At 39.8% G+C, this 19,590-nt stretch overlaps 1 protein-coding gene across 4 annotated transcripts in view; it reads left to right on the plus strand.

Annotated features, from left to right (window-relative positions):
- UNK (unk zinc finger) overlaps positions 1-19,358 on the plus strand; it is a 938,451-nt gene extending 919,093 nt beyond the window's left edge. For all 4 annotated transcript variants that reach the window (XM_078654545.1, XM_078654546.1, XM_078654547.1 and 1 more), the window contains exon 16: positions 17,714-19,358. In XM_078654545.1, coding sequence (XP_078510671.1) covers positions 17,714-17,869 — 156 coding nt within the window. In that variant the 3' untranslated portion in view covers positions 17,870-19,358. The remainder of the gene's footprint in view (positions 1-17,713) is intronic.
- Positions 19,359-19,590: the final 232 nt, after the last annotated feature.

The following is a 19,590-nucleotide window of genomic DNA, read 5'->3' on the forward strand; positions in this document are numbered from 1 at the left end:
TTGTCACTGTCACGTGCTCCGTTCAAACAATTTGTGTGCTCAATTACTGTGACAGCTTTCTAATGGTATTTCTACTCCATAAAATGTAAAAAAAAATATATTGATTTATCCCTCAATACAAATTTCAATATTCATCTTTGGTGTCTTTTCTTTTCTTATCTTCCCTTTCCTTTCTATTGATTACTACAGAAAGGTTTGAGTAACGTTTTTAATTGTTGTTTTTTATTGACTAAACCCAATAGCAATTCTATACCTGACAGAACCAACATTCTTCTACATCCAGGTTCTGAGGGGCACTGGGCTACCCCATTATACTAGATGCATGTCTATAATAAGGCGTACCCCCATGCGAATGATGGAACACCCTCTGATGAAAGCGCTGGTGCTTTATCTGAGCCGGCGCTATTGATATCCGATAAACGGCTGTGCAAGCATTTGCGGCCCCTTATATAATACCAAAGTGCCCCGGGGGTACAAAGTGGGTACAAATGCCCATTGCGCCCTCGGGTACTTGTATAACAAGCATTGGCATAGCCAATAGGTCCCGCCTTTGGGACCTTATAAGTGCTTAGCCATGCAACAGTTGTTGTTGCACCAAGGATAGTGTGCTGGAACACTAAATACTTATAAGGTCCCAAAAGCGAGACCTATTGGCTATGCCAAAGCTTGTTAATACCCAGGACCTATGTTCCCACTAGGCTGCGTGCATGTGTGCGCGCGCAGCCTTGTTTCTTACAGCACCCAAACACTCTGTGGGAGCGCGCTGTCCCCTCGGGGAGCACAATACATAACAAAAGGGCAGCGTGAAAACGTCCCTTTTAAGGCAGGTGGCGCACCAGGAGGCCAAGAAAATCAATTAAATGACGAAGGGGCTGCTTCCAGTGTTCGTAGAGGCCCCCTAGCAGGCAGGTTGAAACAAAACATATACAAGCAAAAGAGGGAATCGAAGCATAGAATGTCAGCACCAGTCTAAAAAGTACCCTATCAGTATTGATAAATAAAAAAGGTGCAAGAGGGCTGAGAGTACAATTCCCTATACTCCCTCAAATTAAGGGCGGATTCAAAAAACCAACCCTCAACAATTCAACAATACATATTAGCCCAGCACACTTTGAAAACAATTTGTAACAAATAGATAAGTCAATAACAGTTTTTTTTCTAAATTTCACGAAAAAGTCGATGTTTTCATTTTTCAGTAATTCTTTATTGTTCAATCTTTTAAAAGCTTTTGGACAGCATCACTTTTGGAACCGCCAACGCGTTTCGTCCCATCCAGGGACTTCTTCAGGGCTACAAAAGTACATATAAAAGGGAACTATTTACAATTATATACAAAAATAAATTAAACAGCATACATCGACTTCAACACAGTTTATAAGACAAAGTCTTCTGACACTACCATACTAATATTCTTTACACAGTACGTTTTTCGCAAGAGGAACAGAAGGGAGGAACAGCAAGGGGGAGGAAACGACATTCTATTTATAATGCTAAGAAGTATCAGTATATACAGTCTAAGGACATACCTTGAACAATTCGTATGATCTACACTAGTTGTCAATTTCTTATGAATTCTGGTTGATAGTATCTTGTAAATCCTTGACGGTGATACTAAAAATGTTAAGGAGATAGGTTTATCAACACAGTTGCACTGCGGGAACATCTAAAGTTTATTTTGGTGGTGTTTATATTTACATCTATTAAAGAAGAGAAATTTCTAGTCAGAGACCCTTTATATATTCACCGTTGCTGATTCTGAAAGGTACAGTAACAGGGATTTTTTGTAAAATCTATTATGTAATGACTGAATTAGTTAACTTAACTGAGTTATCGGCTACTTACGTTAAATTTCACTTTTGGTCCTTTATTCATGTGGTTAGGACATCATATTTATTCATAGAATGGTCGATTTGAAAAGGTAACGACCTAGGGTAAATAATATTCATTACCAGCTGTTTGTCGAAAAAATTGCCATATTTGTTTATAATTCCAATAAATGGAATCTCTTAATGGTCATATTAACCGAACCTAGAAAGACTAGACAAATATTTATATGAATCCAAAACTTTATTTTAGTCAAGATGACAAAGGCTTAATATATACAGCAAAATATTCTGGATCAAGTTTAATCCATTATATATGTCTTTTTTTAAAAATGTTTTTATTATAAATAAAAATCAATGGTTATAAAGCATTGTCCTGCTATTCTCTTTGCTTGACTGGTGTGCATGAGGCAGCCATTTACTTCACACAGTCAAAAGCAAAGAGAAATAATGACATATCAAAAAGCAGTATTGTTGATGCATAGTTCTATCGTTTTAAACTCGAGCAGCATAAATAACGAGTTTAAAAAGCGATGCAATCTCATCCACATAGAGGTATAATTGCACAATATCCAATATATTTATTTATATTTAAACCGAGCCGATATAATAAACTTTAAGCACTATACTGCAGTCCGAGAAGAATACCCGGTTTACATTTACAGAGAATGGGCGGTTTTTCGATCCTAACTCACCCGGATATAGTAGTTCGGGTCCGGAAAGGGTCCTTCGATCGTCTCGGCTCCAACCAGGAATCACCACGATACAGAGAAGGCTAAGCTCTGCATCTTATATACTGGGACTAATTGGAACTAATCATAGTTAATTAATCGCTAATCATCCCGAAATGGCGCGCTCTTTTAAATCCCCGGGCAATAGTCCAAAGTTTTAAAAAGGAAAGTTTGAGCGCCATCTTGGATTGTTGTAGTTCTCGGATTACATATTTGTTTACGACTTATAATATTGGCTCAATGAGCAATGTCGCTTTTATATTCACCACAAAAACAACGGTTCTTAATGGGACAGGTTGTTTTAAATTTAGACAAAACATATTGTGAATTGTTGGTTATATTCATAATCATTACAAATTAAAGCACATTGTTATAACAAATGTGTAATTGTGTTTAACCGAGAAAACGGCAGGTTAAATATGACCAAATGATGTAAGGTTATGGTTTTAATATTATTCAAAATATACGATTGTATTTAAAGGGGCGTCAACATAATTGTTACGGTCCCGCCATCTTAGTGCAGGTAAACACTCCTGGAGTCATGTCTATTCCCGACGTAAAATGCGCTCTTTAGATCACAGGGCATTTGTCCAAAGCCTATGGACGAAAGTCAGCGCCATTTTGGAATGTTATAATTCTGATAGTGCACGTATTTATTCGATTTGCAACATTGGCTCAATAAGCAATGCCGCTTTTGTTTTTCTAACAATACATTGGATATCGGTTGGACAGGTTGTTTTTTGGAATTAAACAAACCGTTTTGCAAAGTATTGATTAAAAAAAGTGATCGTTCCAAATTAAACACATTGGTATTACAAATGTGTAAAAATATCTGACTGAAAAAACGGCAAGCTGATTAGAAGGAGTAATCGTTCCAAATTAAACACATTGGTATTATAAATGGGCAAAAGTATCTGACTCCTTCAACTTGGATTAGCCGCCAATATTAACCGCTATTTGTTACAGAACCAATTATTTGGGTTAAGATAAAAGTAAGTCTTTTTCTAACATATGGGTATTGTCCTATATGGAAAGTGTGCTTCTGCTGTAGTTCAATGTTGGTTACAGTTAGTCATATTATTGAACCAACAAGATACATACATGAATGATCATATTCTCAAGGTAAAAACAAAAACAAAAGTGAGTCTTTTTCTGACACATGGGTATTGTCCTTATGAAAAATGTGTTACTACTGTAGTTCAATTTTTGGTTACAGTTTATCGTATTATTGAATCAACAAAATATAGAATAAATGAATATAATCTCAAGCCAACTTAGACAGTAACAGAAGGACCTGTGGTCTCTAAAGGAAGTGATGACATTCATTATTAATATTGAGACCTGAGATCACACATCTAAGTTTACAGATCCATAAAGATTCAATCTTCCTCAGGTGTACAGTTCTATTACCACCCCTAACATTATTCTTGACATGGTCAATCGCATGAAAAGTAATGTTCTGATTTTCCGGATGAGTCTCCAATATATGTTGTACTATTGGATTAGACATATCACTGTGTCTGATATTTCTTAGATGTTCCTGTATTCGTACCTTGAGACATCTAGTACTACTGCCCACATAGATTTTATTACATGCACACTGGATAACATATACAGTGTGTGTGGTGTTGCAGTTAATGAACGTTTTTATACAATGTTCCTTTGGACCATTATACTGAAAGGTCTTCTTTTTGTTCTGTCCAAATTGACAGACTGAACACGTTCCACAGACATAAAAGCCATTTGGCTTTTCAGGGAACCAGTTGGATGACTTAGATTTGGGTTTAGTAACGTAACTAGGACATAATAGATTTTTTATAGTGCATCCCTTTCGATACACAACCTTAGGTTTAGGAGATACTAGATCAGATGACAGAGTTTCAGATCTAAGTAAGTGCCAGTTCTTTCTTAGAATGTTATAAATATGATTACTGTAGATCCCATACTCAGTAATGAACATACACTGTTCTTGAACTTTTTTGTCTTTCGCAGATTTCTTGTTTTGATGTTCTAGGGTATCTTGTCTTTTACGTTTCCTGATCTTGTTTTCAGCTTTGTTTAGACATACTTCATCATAACCTCTATCCTTGAAATCGTTTCTAAGTTTGTCAATATTTGACTCAAAGTTATGTTCCTCACTGCAGTTACGGCGGGTTCTGACCATTTCGCCGTATGGTATTGCAGTGAGTGTAGATTTGGGATGACAGCTGGACGCATGCAGCACGCTGTTGCATGCAGTTGGTTTTTTAAAAAGATCACTGTGGATTTTTTGGTTGTTAATGTACAGCTTCAAATCTAGATATACAATCTCTCTGTTTGAGCTGTTCATCGTTAACTTGACATTCCTTCTGTTGTTGTTTAGATAAAGGAAATAGGCATTTAGTTCTTCCATGGTCCCCTTCCATATTAAAAAGATGTCATCAATGTATCTTGTGTAGAACATAATGTTCTCAATCCAATCCATGGCTCCTGGGCCCCAGGCATGCTCCACCTCATACATCCCCATAAAGAAGTTAGCATAGGATGGAGCAAACCTAGAGCCCATAGCCGTACCCTGTCTCTGTACATACCAGTCCTCACCGTGTAGGAAAGCATTCTGAGTTAGAATCATCTCTGCCATACTCAGTAGCATATGCGTGTGTTCTAAATGGCACGCATTCCGTTTAAAGAGAAAGTGTTTTAGTGCTCTTAGGCCATCCTCCAAGCCAATGCACGTATAAAGACTTTCAACGTCCATCGTAACGAACGTGAATAAATCATCTTCCCAAGCAAAATCTTCCAATTTACAAAGTAGATCTCTACTATCTTTCAAGTAGGAGGGAAGATTATAGACGATCGGTTGTAGAAAAGTATCTACATATTCTGCAAGATGTTCAGTTGGGCCACCATTTCCTGATATTATTGGTCGGCCCGGGGGAAATACACCCCCTTTATGGATTTTGGGCAATAAGTAGATACAAGGGTGTCTTGAATTGTCAGCAAGGAGATATTTATATTCTGAGTCTGATAGGAGACAGGATTCATGCCATTCTGTTAGTCTCCCATTAATGTGTCTCTCAATTATCTTAGTAGGATTGGATTTCAACTTGGTATAGCACTCTTCATTTTTCAGTTGTCTGTCAATTTCCATCATATAGTCTGTGAAGTTCATAATCACAATATTACCACCTTTATCAGCCTCACGGATGACAAGGTCAGTGTCATCACGTAAGGACTGAAGGAAAGCTCTTTCCTTTTTTGTTACATTCTGCTGGTGGAAACATTTGGAATTGTTATGTTTATCCTCTAATTTATAGAGTTCCTGTGTGACTAGCAAAGAAAAGTTATCTATTGCTGACTTATTCTGAAAAGGTGGCATAAATTTAGAAGATTTTTTCAGACCACTGTTAATGCTAGTGTCTTCAACAATGTTAAGGTTTCTAGCATGTTCAAATAAATCACGTTTCTTCCTCTAATGTCGCAATAATATGTGAAGTTTCAATTTCTGATATTTTGAATTCAGATGCACATAACATATTCGCATTAGGAACACAGGCATTTGGATGATCTGCAAAAAATTGTTTTAATTTCAGTTTTCGTACAAAGCGAAAAAGGTCAACATGCACATTTTCCAGAGATTGGGCACCAGTCAAACAATAATTTAAACCTTTGCTCAAAATTTTCAATTGTTCAGTATCAAATTCTTTTGACGACAAATTAACAACATTTACTGTATTTGGTTCAACAAAACACACGCATATGCTACTGAGTATGGCAGAGATGATTCTAACGCAGAATGCTTTCCTACACGGTGAGGACTGGTATGTACAGAGACAGGGTACGGCTATGGGCTCTAGGTTTGCTCCATCCTATGCTAACCTCTTTATGGGGATGTATGAGGTGGAGCATGCCTGGGGCCCAGGAGCCATGGATTGGATTGAGAACATTATGTTCTACACAAGATACATTGATGACATCTTTTTAATATGGAAGGGGACCATGGAAGAACTAAATGCCTATTTCCTTTATCTAAACAACAACAGAAGGAATGTCAAGTTAACGATGAACAGCTCAAACAGAGAGATTGTATATCTAGATTTGAAGCTGTACATTAACAACCAAAAAATCCACAGTGATCTTTTAAAAAAACCAACTGCATGCAACAGCGTGCTGCATGCGTCCAGCTGTCATCCCAAATCTACACTCACTGCAATACCATACGGCGAAATGGTCAGAACCCGCCGTAACTGCAGTGAGGAACATAACTTTGAGTCAAATATTGACAAACTTAGAAACGATTTCAAGGATAGAGGTTATGATGAAGTATGTCTAAACAAAGCTGAAAACAAGATCAGGAAACGTAAAAGACAAGATACCCTAGAACATCAAAACAAGAAATCTGCGAAAGACAAAAAAGTTCAAGAACAGTGTATGTTCATTACTGAGTATGGGATCTACAGTAATCATATTTATAACATTCTAAGAAAGAACTGGCACTTACTTAGATCTGAAACTCTGTCATCTGATCTAGTATCTCTTAAACCTAAGGTTGTGTATCGAAAGGGATGCACTATAAAAAATCTATTATGTCCTAGTTACGTTACTAAACCCAAATCTAAGTCATCCAACTGGTTCCCTGAAAAGCCAAATGGCTTTTATGTCTGTGGAACGTGTTCAGTCTGTCAATTTGGACAGAACAAAAAGAAGACCTTTCAGTATAATGGTCCAAAGGAACATTGTATAAAAACGTTCATTAACTGCAACACCACACACACTGTATATGTTATCCAGTGTGCATGTAATAAAATCTATGTGGGCAGTAGTACTAGATGTCTCAAGGTACGAATACAGGAACATCTAAGAAATATCAGACACAGTGATATGTCTAATCCAATAGTACAACATATATTGGAGACTCATCCGGAAAATCAGAACATTACTTTTCATGCGATTGACCATGTCAAGAATAATGTTAGGGGTGGTAATAGAACTGTACACCTGAGGAAGATTGAATCTTTATGGATCTGTAAACTTAGATGTGTGATCTCAGGTCTCAATATTAATAATGAATTTCATCACTTCCTTTAGAGACCACAGGTCCTTCTGTTACTGTCTAAGTTGGCTTGAGATTATATTCATTTATTCTATATTTTGTTGATTCAATAATACGATAAACTGTAACCAAAAATTGAACTACAGTAGTAACGCATTTTTCATAAGGACAATACCCATGTGTCAGAAAAAGACTCACTTTTGTTTTTGTTTTTACCTTGAGAATATGATCATTCATGTATGTATCTTGTTGGTTCAATAATATGACTAACTGTAACCAACATTGAACTACAGCAGAAGCACACTTTCCATATAGGACAATACCCATATGTTAGAAAAAGACTTACTTTTATCTTAACCCAAATAATTGGTTCTGTAACAAATAGCGGTTAATATTGGCGGCTAATCCAAGTTGAAGGAGTCAGATACTTTTGCCCATTTATAATACCAATGTGTTTAATTTGGAACGATTACTCCTTCTAATCAGCTTGCCGTTTTTTCAGTCAGATATTTTTACACATTTGTAATACCAATGTGTTTAATTTGGAACGATCACTTTTTTTAATCAATACTTTGCAAAACGGTTTGTTTAATTCCAAAAAACAACCTGTCCAACCGATATCCAATGTATTGTTAGAAAAACAAAAGCGGCATTGCTTATTGAGCCAATGTTGCAAATCGAATAAATACGTGCACTATCAGAATTATAACATTCCAAAATGGCGCTGACTTTCGTCCATAGGCTTTGGACAAATGCCCTGTGATCTAAAGAGCGCATTTTACGTCGGGAATAGACATGACTCCAGGAGTGTTTACCTGCACTAAGATGGCGGGACCGTAACAATTATGTTGACGCCCCTTTAAATACAATCGTATATTTTGAATAATATTAAAACCATAACCTTACATCATTTGGTCATATTTAACCTGCCGTTTTCTCGGTTAAACACAATTACACATTTGTTATAACAATGTGCTTTAATTTGTAATGATTATGAATATAACCAACAATTCACAATATGTTTTGTCTAAATTTAAAACAACCTGTCCCATTAAGAACCGTTGTTTTTGTGGTGAATATAAAAGCGACATTGCTCATTGAGCCAATATTATAAGTCGTAAACAAATATGTAATCCGAGAACTACAACAATCCAAGATGGCGCTCAAACTTTCCTTTTTAAAACTTTGGACTTTGCCCGGGGATTTAAAAGAGCGCGCCATTTCGGGATGATTAGCGATTAATTAACTATGATTAGTTCCAATTAGTCCCAGTATATAAGATGCAGAGCTTAGCCTTCTCTGTATCGTGGTGATTCCTGGTTGGAGCCGAGACGATCGAAGGACCCTTTCCGGACCCGAACTACTATATCCGGGTGAGTTAGGATCGAAAAACCGCCCATTCTCTGTAAATGTAAACCGGGTATTCTTCTCGGACTGCAGTATAGTGCTTAAAGTTTATTATATCGGCTCGGTTTAAATATAAATAAATATATTGGATATTGTGCAATTATACCTCTATGTGGATGAGATTGCATCGCTTTTTAAACTCGTTATTTATGCTGCTCGAGTTTAAAACGATAGAACTATGCATCAACAATACTGCTTTTTGATATGTCATTATTTCTCTTTGCTTTTGACTGTGTGAAGTAAATGGCTGCCTCATGCACACCAGTCAAGCAAAGAGAATAGCAGGACAATGCTTTATAACCATTGATTTTTATTTACAATAAAAACATTTTTCTAAAAAGACATTAAACTTGATCCAGAATATTTTGCTGTATATATTAAGCCTTTGTCATCTTGACTAAAATAAAGTTTTGGATTCATATAAATATTTGTCTAGTCTTTCTAGGTTCGGTTAATATGACCATTAAGAGATTCCATTTATTGGAATTATAAACAAATATGGCAATTTTTTCGACAAACAGCTGGTAATGAATATTATTTACCCTAGGTCGTTACCTTTTCAAATCGACCATTCTATGAATAAATATGATGTCCTAACCACATGAATAAAGGACCAAAAGTGAAATTTAACGTAAGTAGCCGATAACTCAGTTAAGTTAACTAATTCAGTCATTACATAATAGATTTTACAAAAAATCCCTGTTACTGTACCTTTCAGAATCAGCAATCGTGAATATATAAAGGGTCTCTGACTAGAAATTTCTCTTCTTTAATAGATGTAAATATAAACACCACCAAAATAAACTTTAGATGTTCCCGCAGTGCAACTGTGTTGATAAACCTATCTCCTTAACATTTTTAGTATCACCGTCAAGGATTTACAAGATACTATCAACCAGAATTCATAAGAAATTGACAACTAGTGTAGATCATACGAATTGTTCAAGGTATGTCCTTAGACTGTATATACTGATACTTCTTAGCATTATAAATAGAATGTCGTTTCCTCCCCCTTGCTGTTCCTCCCTTCTGTTCCTCTTGCGAAAAACGTACTGTGTAAAGAATATTAGTATGGTAGTGTCAGAAGACTTTGTCTTATAAACTGTGTTGAAGTCGATGTATGCTGTTTAATTTATTTTTGTATATAATTGTAAATAGTTCCCTTTTATATGTACTTTTGTAGCCCTGAAGAAGTCCCTGGATGGGACGAAACGCGTTGGCGGTTCCAAAAGTGATGCTGTCCAAAAGCTTTTAAAAGATTGAACAATAAAGAATTACTGAAAACTGAAAACATCGACTTTTTCATGAAATTGAGAAAAAAAACTTATTGACTTATCTATTTGTTACAAATTGTTTTCAAAGTGTGCTGGGCTAATATGTATTGTTGAAACAAAACATATGTAAATTTGTTTCACACTACAATGAGTGGGTGTGGATGTGTCATTACACCAGTGCAGCTGACATTGGAACTGGGGGAACATTGCAGGGCACGGCTCTAGGGCAAGAATATTAAAGTTTAAAAAGCACCTGCTGTCTTTGCTGGCCACAATAAAAATGTTAAGTTATCTACAGTGATTGATGTTCTTCCTGAAGTGAGATGGAGTTTTGTCTCGTGGAAGTTTTAACTCATTGTAGGGCAGCGCAGAGGGTTAATATGCCTGATGCTAATGACGAGTACCAATCACAGAACTGTATTTATGAATATAGCTTAGTGGCTTACTGCTTTTGTTAGAGAGACCTTTAGTTACTTGCAGTTTAAAAGTTCAAATCCTGGAGGCGTGTAATGCATCAGAAAATAAGAAATCATCCGGCGCATTCATCTTTCTGACAGTAACAAAAAGGTTACTGGATGGAATCAGCTCTCAAGCCGGTAAATATTATTCAATCCATAATGTGTACATGCGTCTTGCAATCCATCACCCCAGCTGTCAAAGTGGATAAAACAGAGGCCCGGCGGCTCAAGCGGTAATCACCGGGAGAGCTCCCCACCGGTGCCCAGAGCTAACAGCACGGGAGATTAAGAAATGTGGCCAGAGACTCAAAATCAACTACCCAGTTCCAAAGTTGGCAGCTTAACCGTAACTTCAGGTTCACAAGGGTGCACGCGCGTCCATCTGGGAGACGCACCTAAGTACCTGCCATGACGGGAGACCTCCTCAGCACCACTTTGTCAATGCCAGGGGCGGTGCTGCACGTCACTTCATTGACCCTGGAGCAGAAAGCGGCCTTTGTTTTCGTCTTCTTTCTCTTTATCTTCTTAGTGCTCTTGATCGTCAGCTGCTTCCGGATTCTGCTGGACCCGTATCGCAGCATGCCCTCCTCTACCTGGACAGACTACATGGAGAAGAACACTCTGGACTACCGCCTGGGCTGAGCCCAGCGAATTGCTATGGCATCAATGCGAAGGAGAGCCCCTCTGAGACATTGAGGTGTGGGGCTCTTACCTAATCTAATACAAAACAAAACATCTCATCACTTTGATGCCGCATAGAATGCCGCCGAATGGACGTTTAATGTTAGACCAGAGCAGAAGAGGTTAAATCAGTGCAGTGAGATAACATCTCTGCACATAGCAAGGCTTGCACAAAACATTCCCATTGGCCTAAAGAAAAACTGGAAATTAACAAATCAGCACTTGGCATTTGCCAATCAGACAAGGGACACAAGGCCTTCAACCAATGAAACGTCAGCTCATAGGGGGAATTCACAAGTGAGCCTAGAGTAAACGTTAGCTTGCACAAGGCCTCAGGCTACCTGTGAAAATTGACCGGTTACATTCCAGCAGAGGTTTATTCAACATAGGTCTAGGATGGCCTGAGCCATGCCAGATTTTCAATGAGTGAAATGTACACAGTGACTCTAAATGGAATTTAATTACATAGTAGTTATCCTGAACCTATGGTGTGGACCTGAGCTTCCTTCACCTATGTCGGACACACCCTGCCCTAGCACACTATTAGCTTTACTCTCCATTGTATGGTTGTATTTACCCATCGGCATACTGCACATGGGTGCATTTGCCAACAAGGGCCCTTGTTTCCAAGCCTAACATACTGACAGCAAAGAGCAGCCTACAAGCAGTAGGCCACATTACATGTGTCAGGTACCCCACAAGACTCACCTGGGCTTGTGAGGTGGTTCCACAGAGACGACACAAACCACCGCCCCTGGTCCCAACCTACCCCCGCGGGGAGTAACACCCGACATGGACAAGATGGATCCAGGGATGGGGGCCAATTAAGTAAGCGGAGTGGCCATTGGTGGTAGGGACGTTGGGTAGGGTCTTGGCACAGCAAGGGTAGGGTCTTGACACAGCTGAGGGAACAAGACAAAGACCCAATTAGGACGAGGTACTACTCCTGTGCCACAACACCCCACAAAACACATGCAGGAGGGAGCCCCTGTCTCCGCACTCACCAAGACACGCTGTTCGCGCTGATCCAAGGAAGAGGCCCACAACGTAGTGTCCAGGAGCTTGATGCCTCGGCGTAGAAATGGAAGAAGGCACTCCTGCATAAGAACCACCAAACAACAAAAAGAGGCGCTTCTGCGCGTAGGGGTACTAAGAACTGGAACTCCAGGGTAAGCGCTATAGCGCGGCCCAGTGCATGTTAGTGTAACGCTCCTGCGCCTCATGCAGTAGCATAACAGTGCTCCCTTTCGTCATACACGTTGAAACTAGCAGAAGCGCTTCTGCGCCACTGCCAAAAGAAAAGTATTCCAAGAAAATAATGTCACTGCGCTCCTGCGCTTCCGGTATGAACAGGCAGCAGCGCTCCTGCGCCACGGCCAGATGGGGAGTACAAAGTAATGGAATGCAGCAGCGCGCCCGCGCAACTGCCAAGGACAGAGTCAGTCCTGTCCCAACAAGGATACCTAGCGCTCACGGCGCTCAGTCCTAAGGTACAAACAACAGTGCTCCTGCGCGGCTGTGTGAAAGGAAGGAAAGCAAATGGTAACAAAAACGTCACGTAACGCGTGAAGACTCAGGGCAGCGTTACCGTGACTCTAAGAGCAGCGTACCCTCCAGGATACTCGAGGAGCTGAAAACCGGTCCTCCGACATCTGCTGGGCTCCGTAATGAATCCGAATCAGAAGCACCGAACCGGCGGTGCAACACGCATTTATGTGTATACCCCCGGAAGTGCTTGGTGAGACGGAGGACTAGACCGGGACACCACTTCCGGCCGGAACTGAGTATTCCGATCCTGCATGTGTCCCGTGGTGCCCGGAACAGCGGAAAGCTGCCACATGTCAGCTATTCTCCAGAGTACATGCTCACGCCAGGGCTGCCTTACCTCCGTGTGGTATTTGTACGTGGTAGATATTGAAAATTCAAAGACGCAGATTGTACAAGCTTCGGTCTTCACCGAACACTGTGGTTAGGATTTGTTGTCAAGCTGTAATTTGAAAGCTTAGCATCACAAAAAAACATTGGTGCCAAACTGTGGGCAGACCACTACTGAGAAATAAGTGCCTGGTGCATTCACATTGCAAGTTGCATGGGCATAAAGGACTCATATGGGGACTGGAGGGGCATGGCGCGGTCACACAGGGCCAGATGGGCATGGAAGTCGCATTAGCAGACGTCCTGGTGAATTTTGGGTGAATGGGTGTGTACCTGGTATTCACGCGGACACTGGTGTAAATGCCTAAGAGATAAAATGGCAGCTCTAAGCACAAAGCTCGGCTTTTTCGCACCAAGGATAACTGTGCTGTCTTGTGTGATGTGATGTTTACAAGCAACTCAATGTTTACAAGAGCACATATTACTCTATGCGGTGTACCGTGTGAAGAACATGGTTACATGCCGCTGCCGTTGCCTTGTCTATCACAAATAGCTGTGGTCTCATGTCATGGGGTGATCCATTATTTACTATAGGGACGCACGTCTCGGGCTCACACAAGAGGAAGCGTAACACTTGGGAATACCCGATTCAGAAGAGAGTGTCCAAATATTATACTCAAAGTTGGAGGTTGTCACTGAGTTAATGAGGAGCATCAGCCATTTACGCATCATAAGAATGGCACTTTTGCTTGCAACAGATGCAGTTTGCTATTGGTAGAGTTTCTTATTTGCTAAAAGTTTGGGGGTTTGGGGAGGAGGTCGCATTCATGCACAAAAGGGAGACCAGGTTTACTAAGCACAGATGAAGAACTTGATTAACTTACAGGTTGGAGGGTCTCATTCATTCAACTGATTAACTACCAAATTGTAGGGTTTCCCAGAATTCGCACATCAAAGAGGTGCCATGGCTCAGTCACAAAAGGAAGCAGCCTAGATTCATTCATCTTACGAAGGGTGAGACAATCATGTTGTTTTCTCACTTAACTCATTCTGAGGGAAGCTGTCCAGATATCACTCATTTATTAAATTTGCAAAGAGTGTTGGTCGAGATCATCTGACCAAAGGCACAGCCGCAGTCCATCCTCATCCTGGAGTTATTAGAAAAAAACAGCTAACTATGAGAGGCAACCAAAGGAACAATGTTTAAAACCAAAATCCCCTGCACAGCAAAGTAGTACAGATTTGTGTCATTTTATTTATTTCGTAAGCGCTACAAAGGTAGCACAAAGCAGCAGAAATGAATGCGACATAGAAAGGGAAACCGATCCCCTTTCCTTCAATGCAAAAGATCCAAAGGGACAATGAGAAAGCACAGAACCCCAAATTTGCATTCCCTTTCCCCAGACACAAAATGCAAATGACCAGTTTCCTCTCAGTTCCACCAGGTCTTGTTGCAGTAAGAAATGGTCAGAAACCTTTTGAACAGTCACACCTTGTTCCGCCGCAAATACACACACACTTTCAAACCTCTCAGCCAATGGTGCTAAACAATATGGAAAATTGACTCCAATGAATTCCTATAACCCTCTGCACACCAAATCCACATATTCAGTTCAAAATGAAGTTGATGCTTGAATGGAGAAAGCAGCATAAAATCAGGGTTATCTTTACAAGGTTATGTATGTCTTTTGCAGTTCTTCAGTCATGATACGGCAAGTGTGGAAAAGTAAGCCATGTATCTACTAAAGAGTTTAAAAAAATGTACGTAACCTCAAACATCTACAAACTCCCTCCTCCCCCCCCCCCCTTTTGGTTTTATCATGAATAATAGTGGGCATTAATAATACCAATGACCTTTCACATGTTCTCAGTCATGATAGAGCAAGTAGAGAAAAACAGAAAACTGGCTAGATTGTAGTACGAAGGTATACCCCACAATCAGCTGAACACACCACCTACCCTATAGCAACCACATACGTTTCGCCCTACGTGGCAAATTATGCAGATCAATCGCAAGAAAGTCAACGGGTACCACAAAGCTTCAGCGTAAGGGTGCTATCCATGTTCCTCACCATAGTGTAGGCAGTTAAGACCAAAATCTCAATGACTGTTCTTTTCCAGACAAAATCATCTTTTCTGAAGCCAGACATAAATTGTTGGTACTCCCTTTCCCTTTGAAATTAAATCTCAGCTGCTTTTCTATTGGTGACAGAAGGCAATGGCACCACTCCACACATTGTCCCTTCCCTGCTCATGGCACTTGATTATTAGAAAAAGTGAAAAGGATCGATTCCATTGCGGAAGGCACAAGAAAGTGAGGCTTTGTTGAAAACAGCAACAAGGGAAAAGCAAGCAATGATGGAACCCCCACCAAGGGGGTCAAACCAGAACTTCTTTGGTTCCATCTACTACTTGTTAACATTCCGTAGCTATAGTTGAATTTTTTTAAAGCCTGTTTCTTTTTTTATTGAGATTAAGTGTATGTAAAAACAAATGTGCAAGTTGATATCCTTTACTGGTGGTGATGCTGCTTATAAAAATGTTGATAAATGGTGGGGAAAAAAAAAAGTTCAAATCCTAAAATAGAACAGCATGCTATTAACTGTTAGAAAAGAGCTGCATGCAAACTGCAATGTATATATTAGAGTGTAATGAAATTTCCCCGTCTTTCATTTTCGTAATGTTTACAAAAAAGATTTGTTTGGGTAGAAAACAATTGTAATTATTAAAGCGTACCCCCAAACCTGGTGTTACCTTTCAAATCCTGAGTTTGCACTTCTACACACCAAGCACTCTTAAATTATGCTGCCTTCCAGTATGGATGACTTGTAACTGGTAGCCCTTATTCTGTCTTATGTACCATGTCCTAAACAGTGATTTACACACACAATTGTGTGTCTCTGTGTAATGTGTATGTGATGTAAAGTGCTCTGACACCCTTCACTAATATGAGTGGCACTATAAAACTATTAAATGCATCAGAGAGTGGGTGGTTATGGAGGCTTGAGGAGCACTGGTAAAGGGTGGTAATTAAGGAATCTGTGGCAGAGGTGGTCATTGGGGGGCGCCACAAACAATGTCACACTGGGCACCATGAGCGCTAAAGCTGGCACTGGAAACAGGTTCCAGTCTTGATGCTCAAGCAAAGAGATTGAATACTTTCCAGTCATGGTTGTTCAAAAAACTGTAAAAAAAAAAAACATTAAACTTTAATCTTAAAAACTAGCAAATAGTGTTAAACCAATCCTCTTTTTTATTCATCATCACAAAGAATGCACCTTCAAATACATGAATTCAGTCTTTGCCACTGAAGCATGAGAGAAAAATGTTTTGCATCTGGCATTGAGCATGGCAAATTTCTATGGACCGGTTTCAGATTGGCAGAGAACGGGGATTGGAAAGTAAGAAAAGCAGGATGGACAGAAATAATAGAGAGCTGGAGTGGAAAGACGATTTGAGAGTGTGAGGAAGAGGGGAGATTTGAGTGTAGCGAGAAAAGGAAACATGTATGGAGTGGATGAGATATGGAAGTGAGATAGAAAGCAAGAAAGGGAGAGGAAAAGAAAGAAAGAGGAGTAAAACATAGACAGTAAAATGGTATGGTAAGGATAAAACAACCTAAAGGGCATAGGTAGTCAAGAGTTGGCATACAAGGAGGTCGGAGCCAAGGAGAGGAACAAGATGAGAGAGAAGCATAGTCAAGATATAGATTTGACAGAGTAAGGGTGGATTGAGCGACAACAGGGAGTTTAGAGAGACTTTGTGGGAGAGAGAAAGATAGGACATACATTGAAGAGAAGAGAGAATAAGGAAAAAGAGGAGCAGAGCGGAAATAGAAACATAAAAGTAGGATTGGAAGGAAGAGCAAGGATAGAAAAAAAAACTAAACAAAAAGGGAGGAAGCAATTTTACAAAAAAAAAAAAGGGAGGAAGCCGATAAGGACAAGCTAGAAGATGGTGTGGAAGTGGACAGAGATCAGAAAAGGTGCGACGAGGAAATAGTGGCACAAGAAATTAGAGAGGATTTATAGGTAGAATAATTAGGACACAAGATGCAGTGGCACCTATGCCCAGGAGTGCAAGGAGTCCTTTGCGCCCCAATAATGGGTGTCTTTTAATACCAACCCATAGGAGTGTGTGGGTGTTTGGTGGAGTGTTCTTTTTTTACTGGTTTGCATTTGGGCCCCTGGCACCCTTACTATGCCACCAATTTTGCTAGCTTGCACACCGCACATGCTTCTATATTAAGTGTTTGTTTATCTTCAGTGTACGCAGCCTTAACCGCAGTGCTCGAAGCACCTTTATTGCCACACACAGGGAAAGAAAATTAAAGGGAACATTGCCCAGGACACACCCTGACCATTCCCTTTTCAGTCCTCTTTTACTCTTGGATGCAGCAACATTTTGATGTCATCTTTCTCTTCTCCCTCAGGCAGTGTTCCAGATGCAGTCAGTGAAGTGTCTTAAGTGTCAGGAACAGAACCGTGTGGTGCTACCCTGCCAGCATGCAGTGCTGTGTGACCAGTGTGCCGAGGACAGTGACTGCCCTATCTGCCACCCCAACCGGTCACATGCTGCCCAGTCATGACCCCTGGGGACATCCAGAGGACCACATAAAGGACAGCTCTTAATGCAATTTATATTTGTACATATATACAGAGGACCCTTTGTGGACTTGCACTTTTTCAAAAAAATATTTCCATTTTTTATTGCCTGAGAAGGACTCTTTTAACATATTTACTTTGCAACATAAGGAACTGTAATAGAAGTAGTGACTGACCTTCAGACCAATGAAACGTGATTACTTATATCACAAGCTAGGGAGCGGTTACTCCCATTGAAAGAACCCTTTGATTTGTTTTCCAGAAGTCGGATTGAATCAGTGCATACATGAGTTAAGGCTGAAGTTACTCTTTGGAGATTTTCCTTAAAGTGTAAATGGATTTCTAGCTTTCTTCATATGAGGTAACTGCATGTTGACTTTGGGTGTTTCCTCTTGTGGGCAGTACAACTCAGTGGCAATTCTCAGAAGGCCTGAAAAGGTGATCTCTCCACTGCCACTGCAAGGAACTTGAGATGTGAACACAGGTGAATCATCAGTTATTTGAATTTACAAGAAGCAGTTCCGAACCATGGCCAAAAAAATCTCTGTCAGAACATTGGCAGTTCTCTCTACCCCCCCCCCCCCAAACTGCTGTGTATATTACATCATATGGAAAATAGAAATGTGACCGTTTTGAAAGTGCCAAGTCTAGATCTCAATCAAGTGTGGTGCGTTCTCTACTATTTGAGGTATCTGTTATTGTACCAGTTAAAACCATCATAATTATGAATACTACTATGAAAAGTTTAGATGGACCTCCTGTAAGGATTTTATTCATTGTAGCTGTGTCAGTGTTTCAACAGGCACATATTTTACTGCAGAGAGAACATAAAATGGAATCAGATTGTGCAAAAAATCCAGAGAAGCAAGACAAGCACAAAACCTATGATTAGTAGAACTGATAATTATTGGAACCTTTGAAAGTATTGCTGCCATAAGCTTAAAATGACATTCCACTTTCTCCCTTTCAGTCCTGGGATTACAGGGCAGTATTTTGGTTTGGATCTGATCATCTCAATAGTTCCAAGTGTAATAGACATGTGGTAGTGAGGCCTGGTATTGGAGACCCACACCTCTCACCCTCATCTTGAGGGTATCACTCTCTTTAGCATCATCTTCAGGCCCCCGAAAAAACAATCAAATTAATGTCTCCCTTACCCATATGCCTAATTGGGGTGTCTCCCCCATGAAACCTCCAATGACTTCAGTGGTATCACTTTCCCAAACATGTAAATTAACCCCAAGGCATGGTGGCAGCGTATGCGTGCCATTACCCATGTTTAGAGATAATGGAACAAAGCTCACTGCTGCCTCTGCAAAATGATGTGAAAACGTATCTTTTTCACATATCTTAAATTTAAAAGTAATCGCAGCAAATCTTCACTCCTCGTCATTCTTGTCGAATGAGAACACTGAAAAAGATTGGTGTATTTTTAAAATCATGTTAATAGAAATATTAAATAGTTTTTTAAATTATGTTTAGGGAGCTCTGGTTTCAGACTTCGTACAAAGCATGGTTATTGGATCATCCAAGGACAAACACCCCCCTCCATCCCCCCCACCTGCTGCTGCTGTTCATTCTGTATTCTAGTCTGCTACTACTCCTGGTTTCTAACACATAATCCTAGAGTTCATTGACAGCTAAGTTAAATATTTTCAACTTAATTTGTATTTGTATGAGTGATGTGGTTTGCATATGAGTGGGT

The sequence above is a fragment of the Lissotriton helveticus genome, chromosome 7 (genome assembly GCF_964261635.1).
Source record: "Lissotriton helveticus chromosome 7, aLisHel1.1, whole genome shotgun sequence".
Classification (NCBI taxonomy): domain Eukaryota; kingdom Metazoa; phylum Chordata; class Amphibia; order Caudata; family Salamandridae; genus Lissotriton; species Lissotriton helveticus.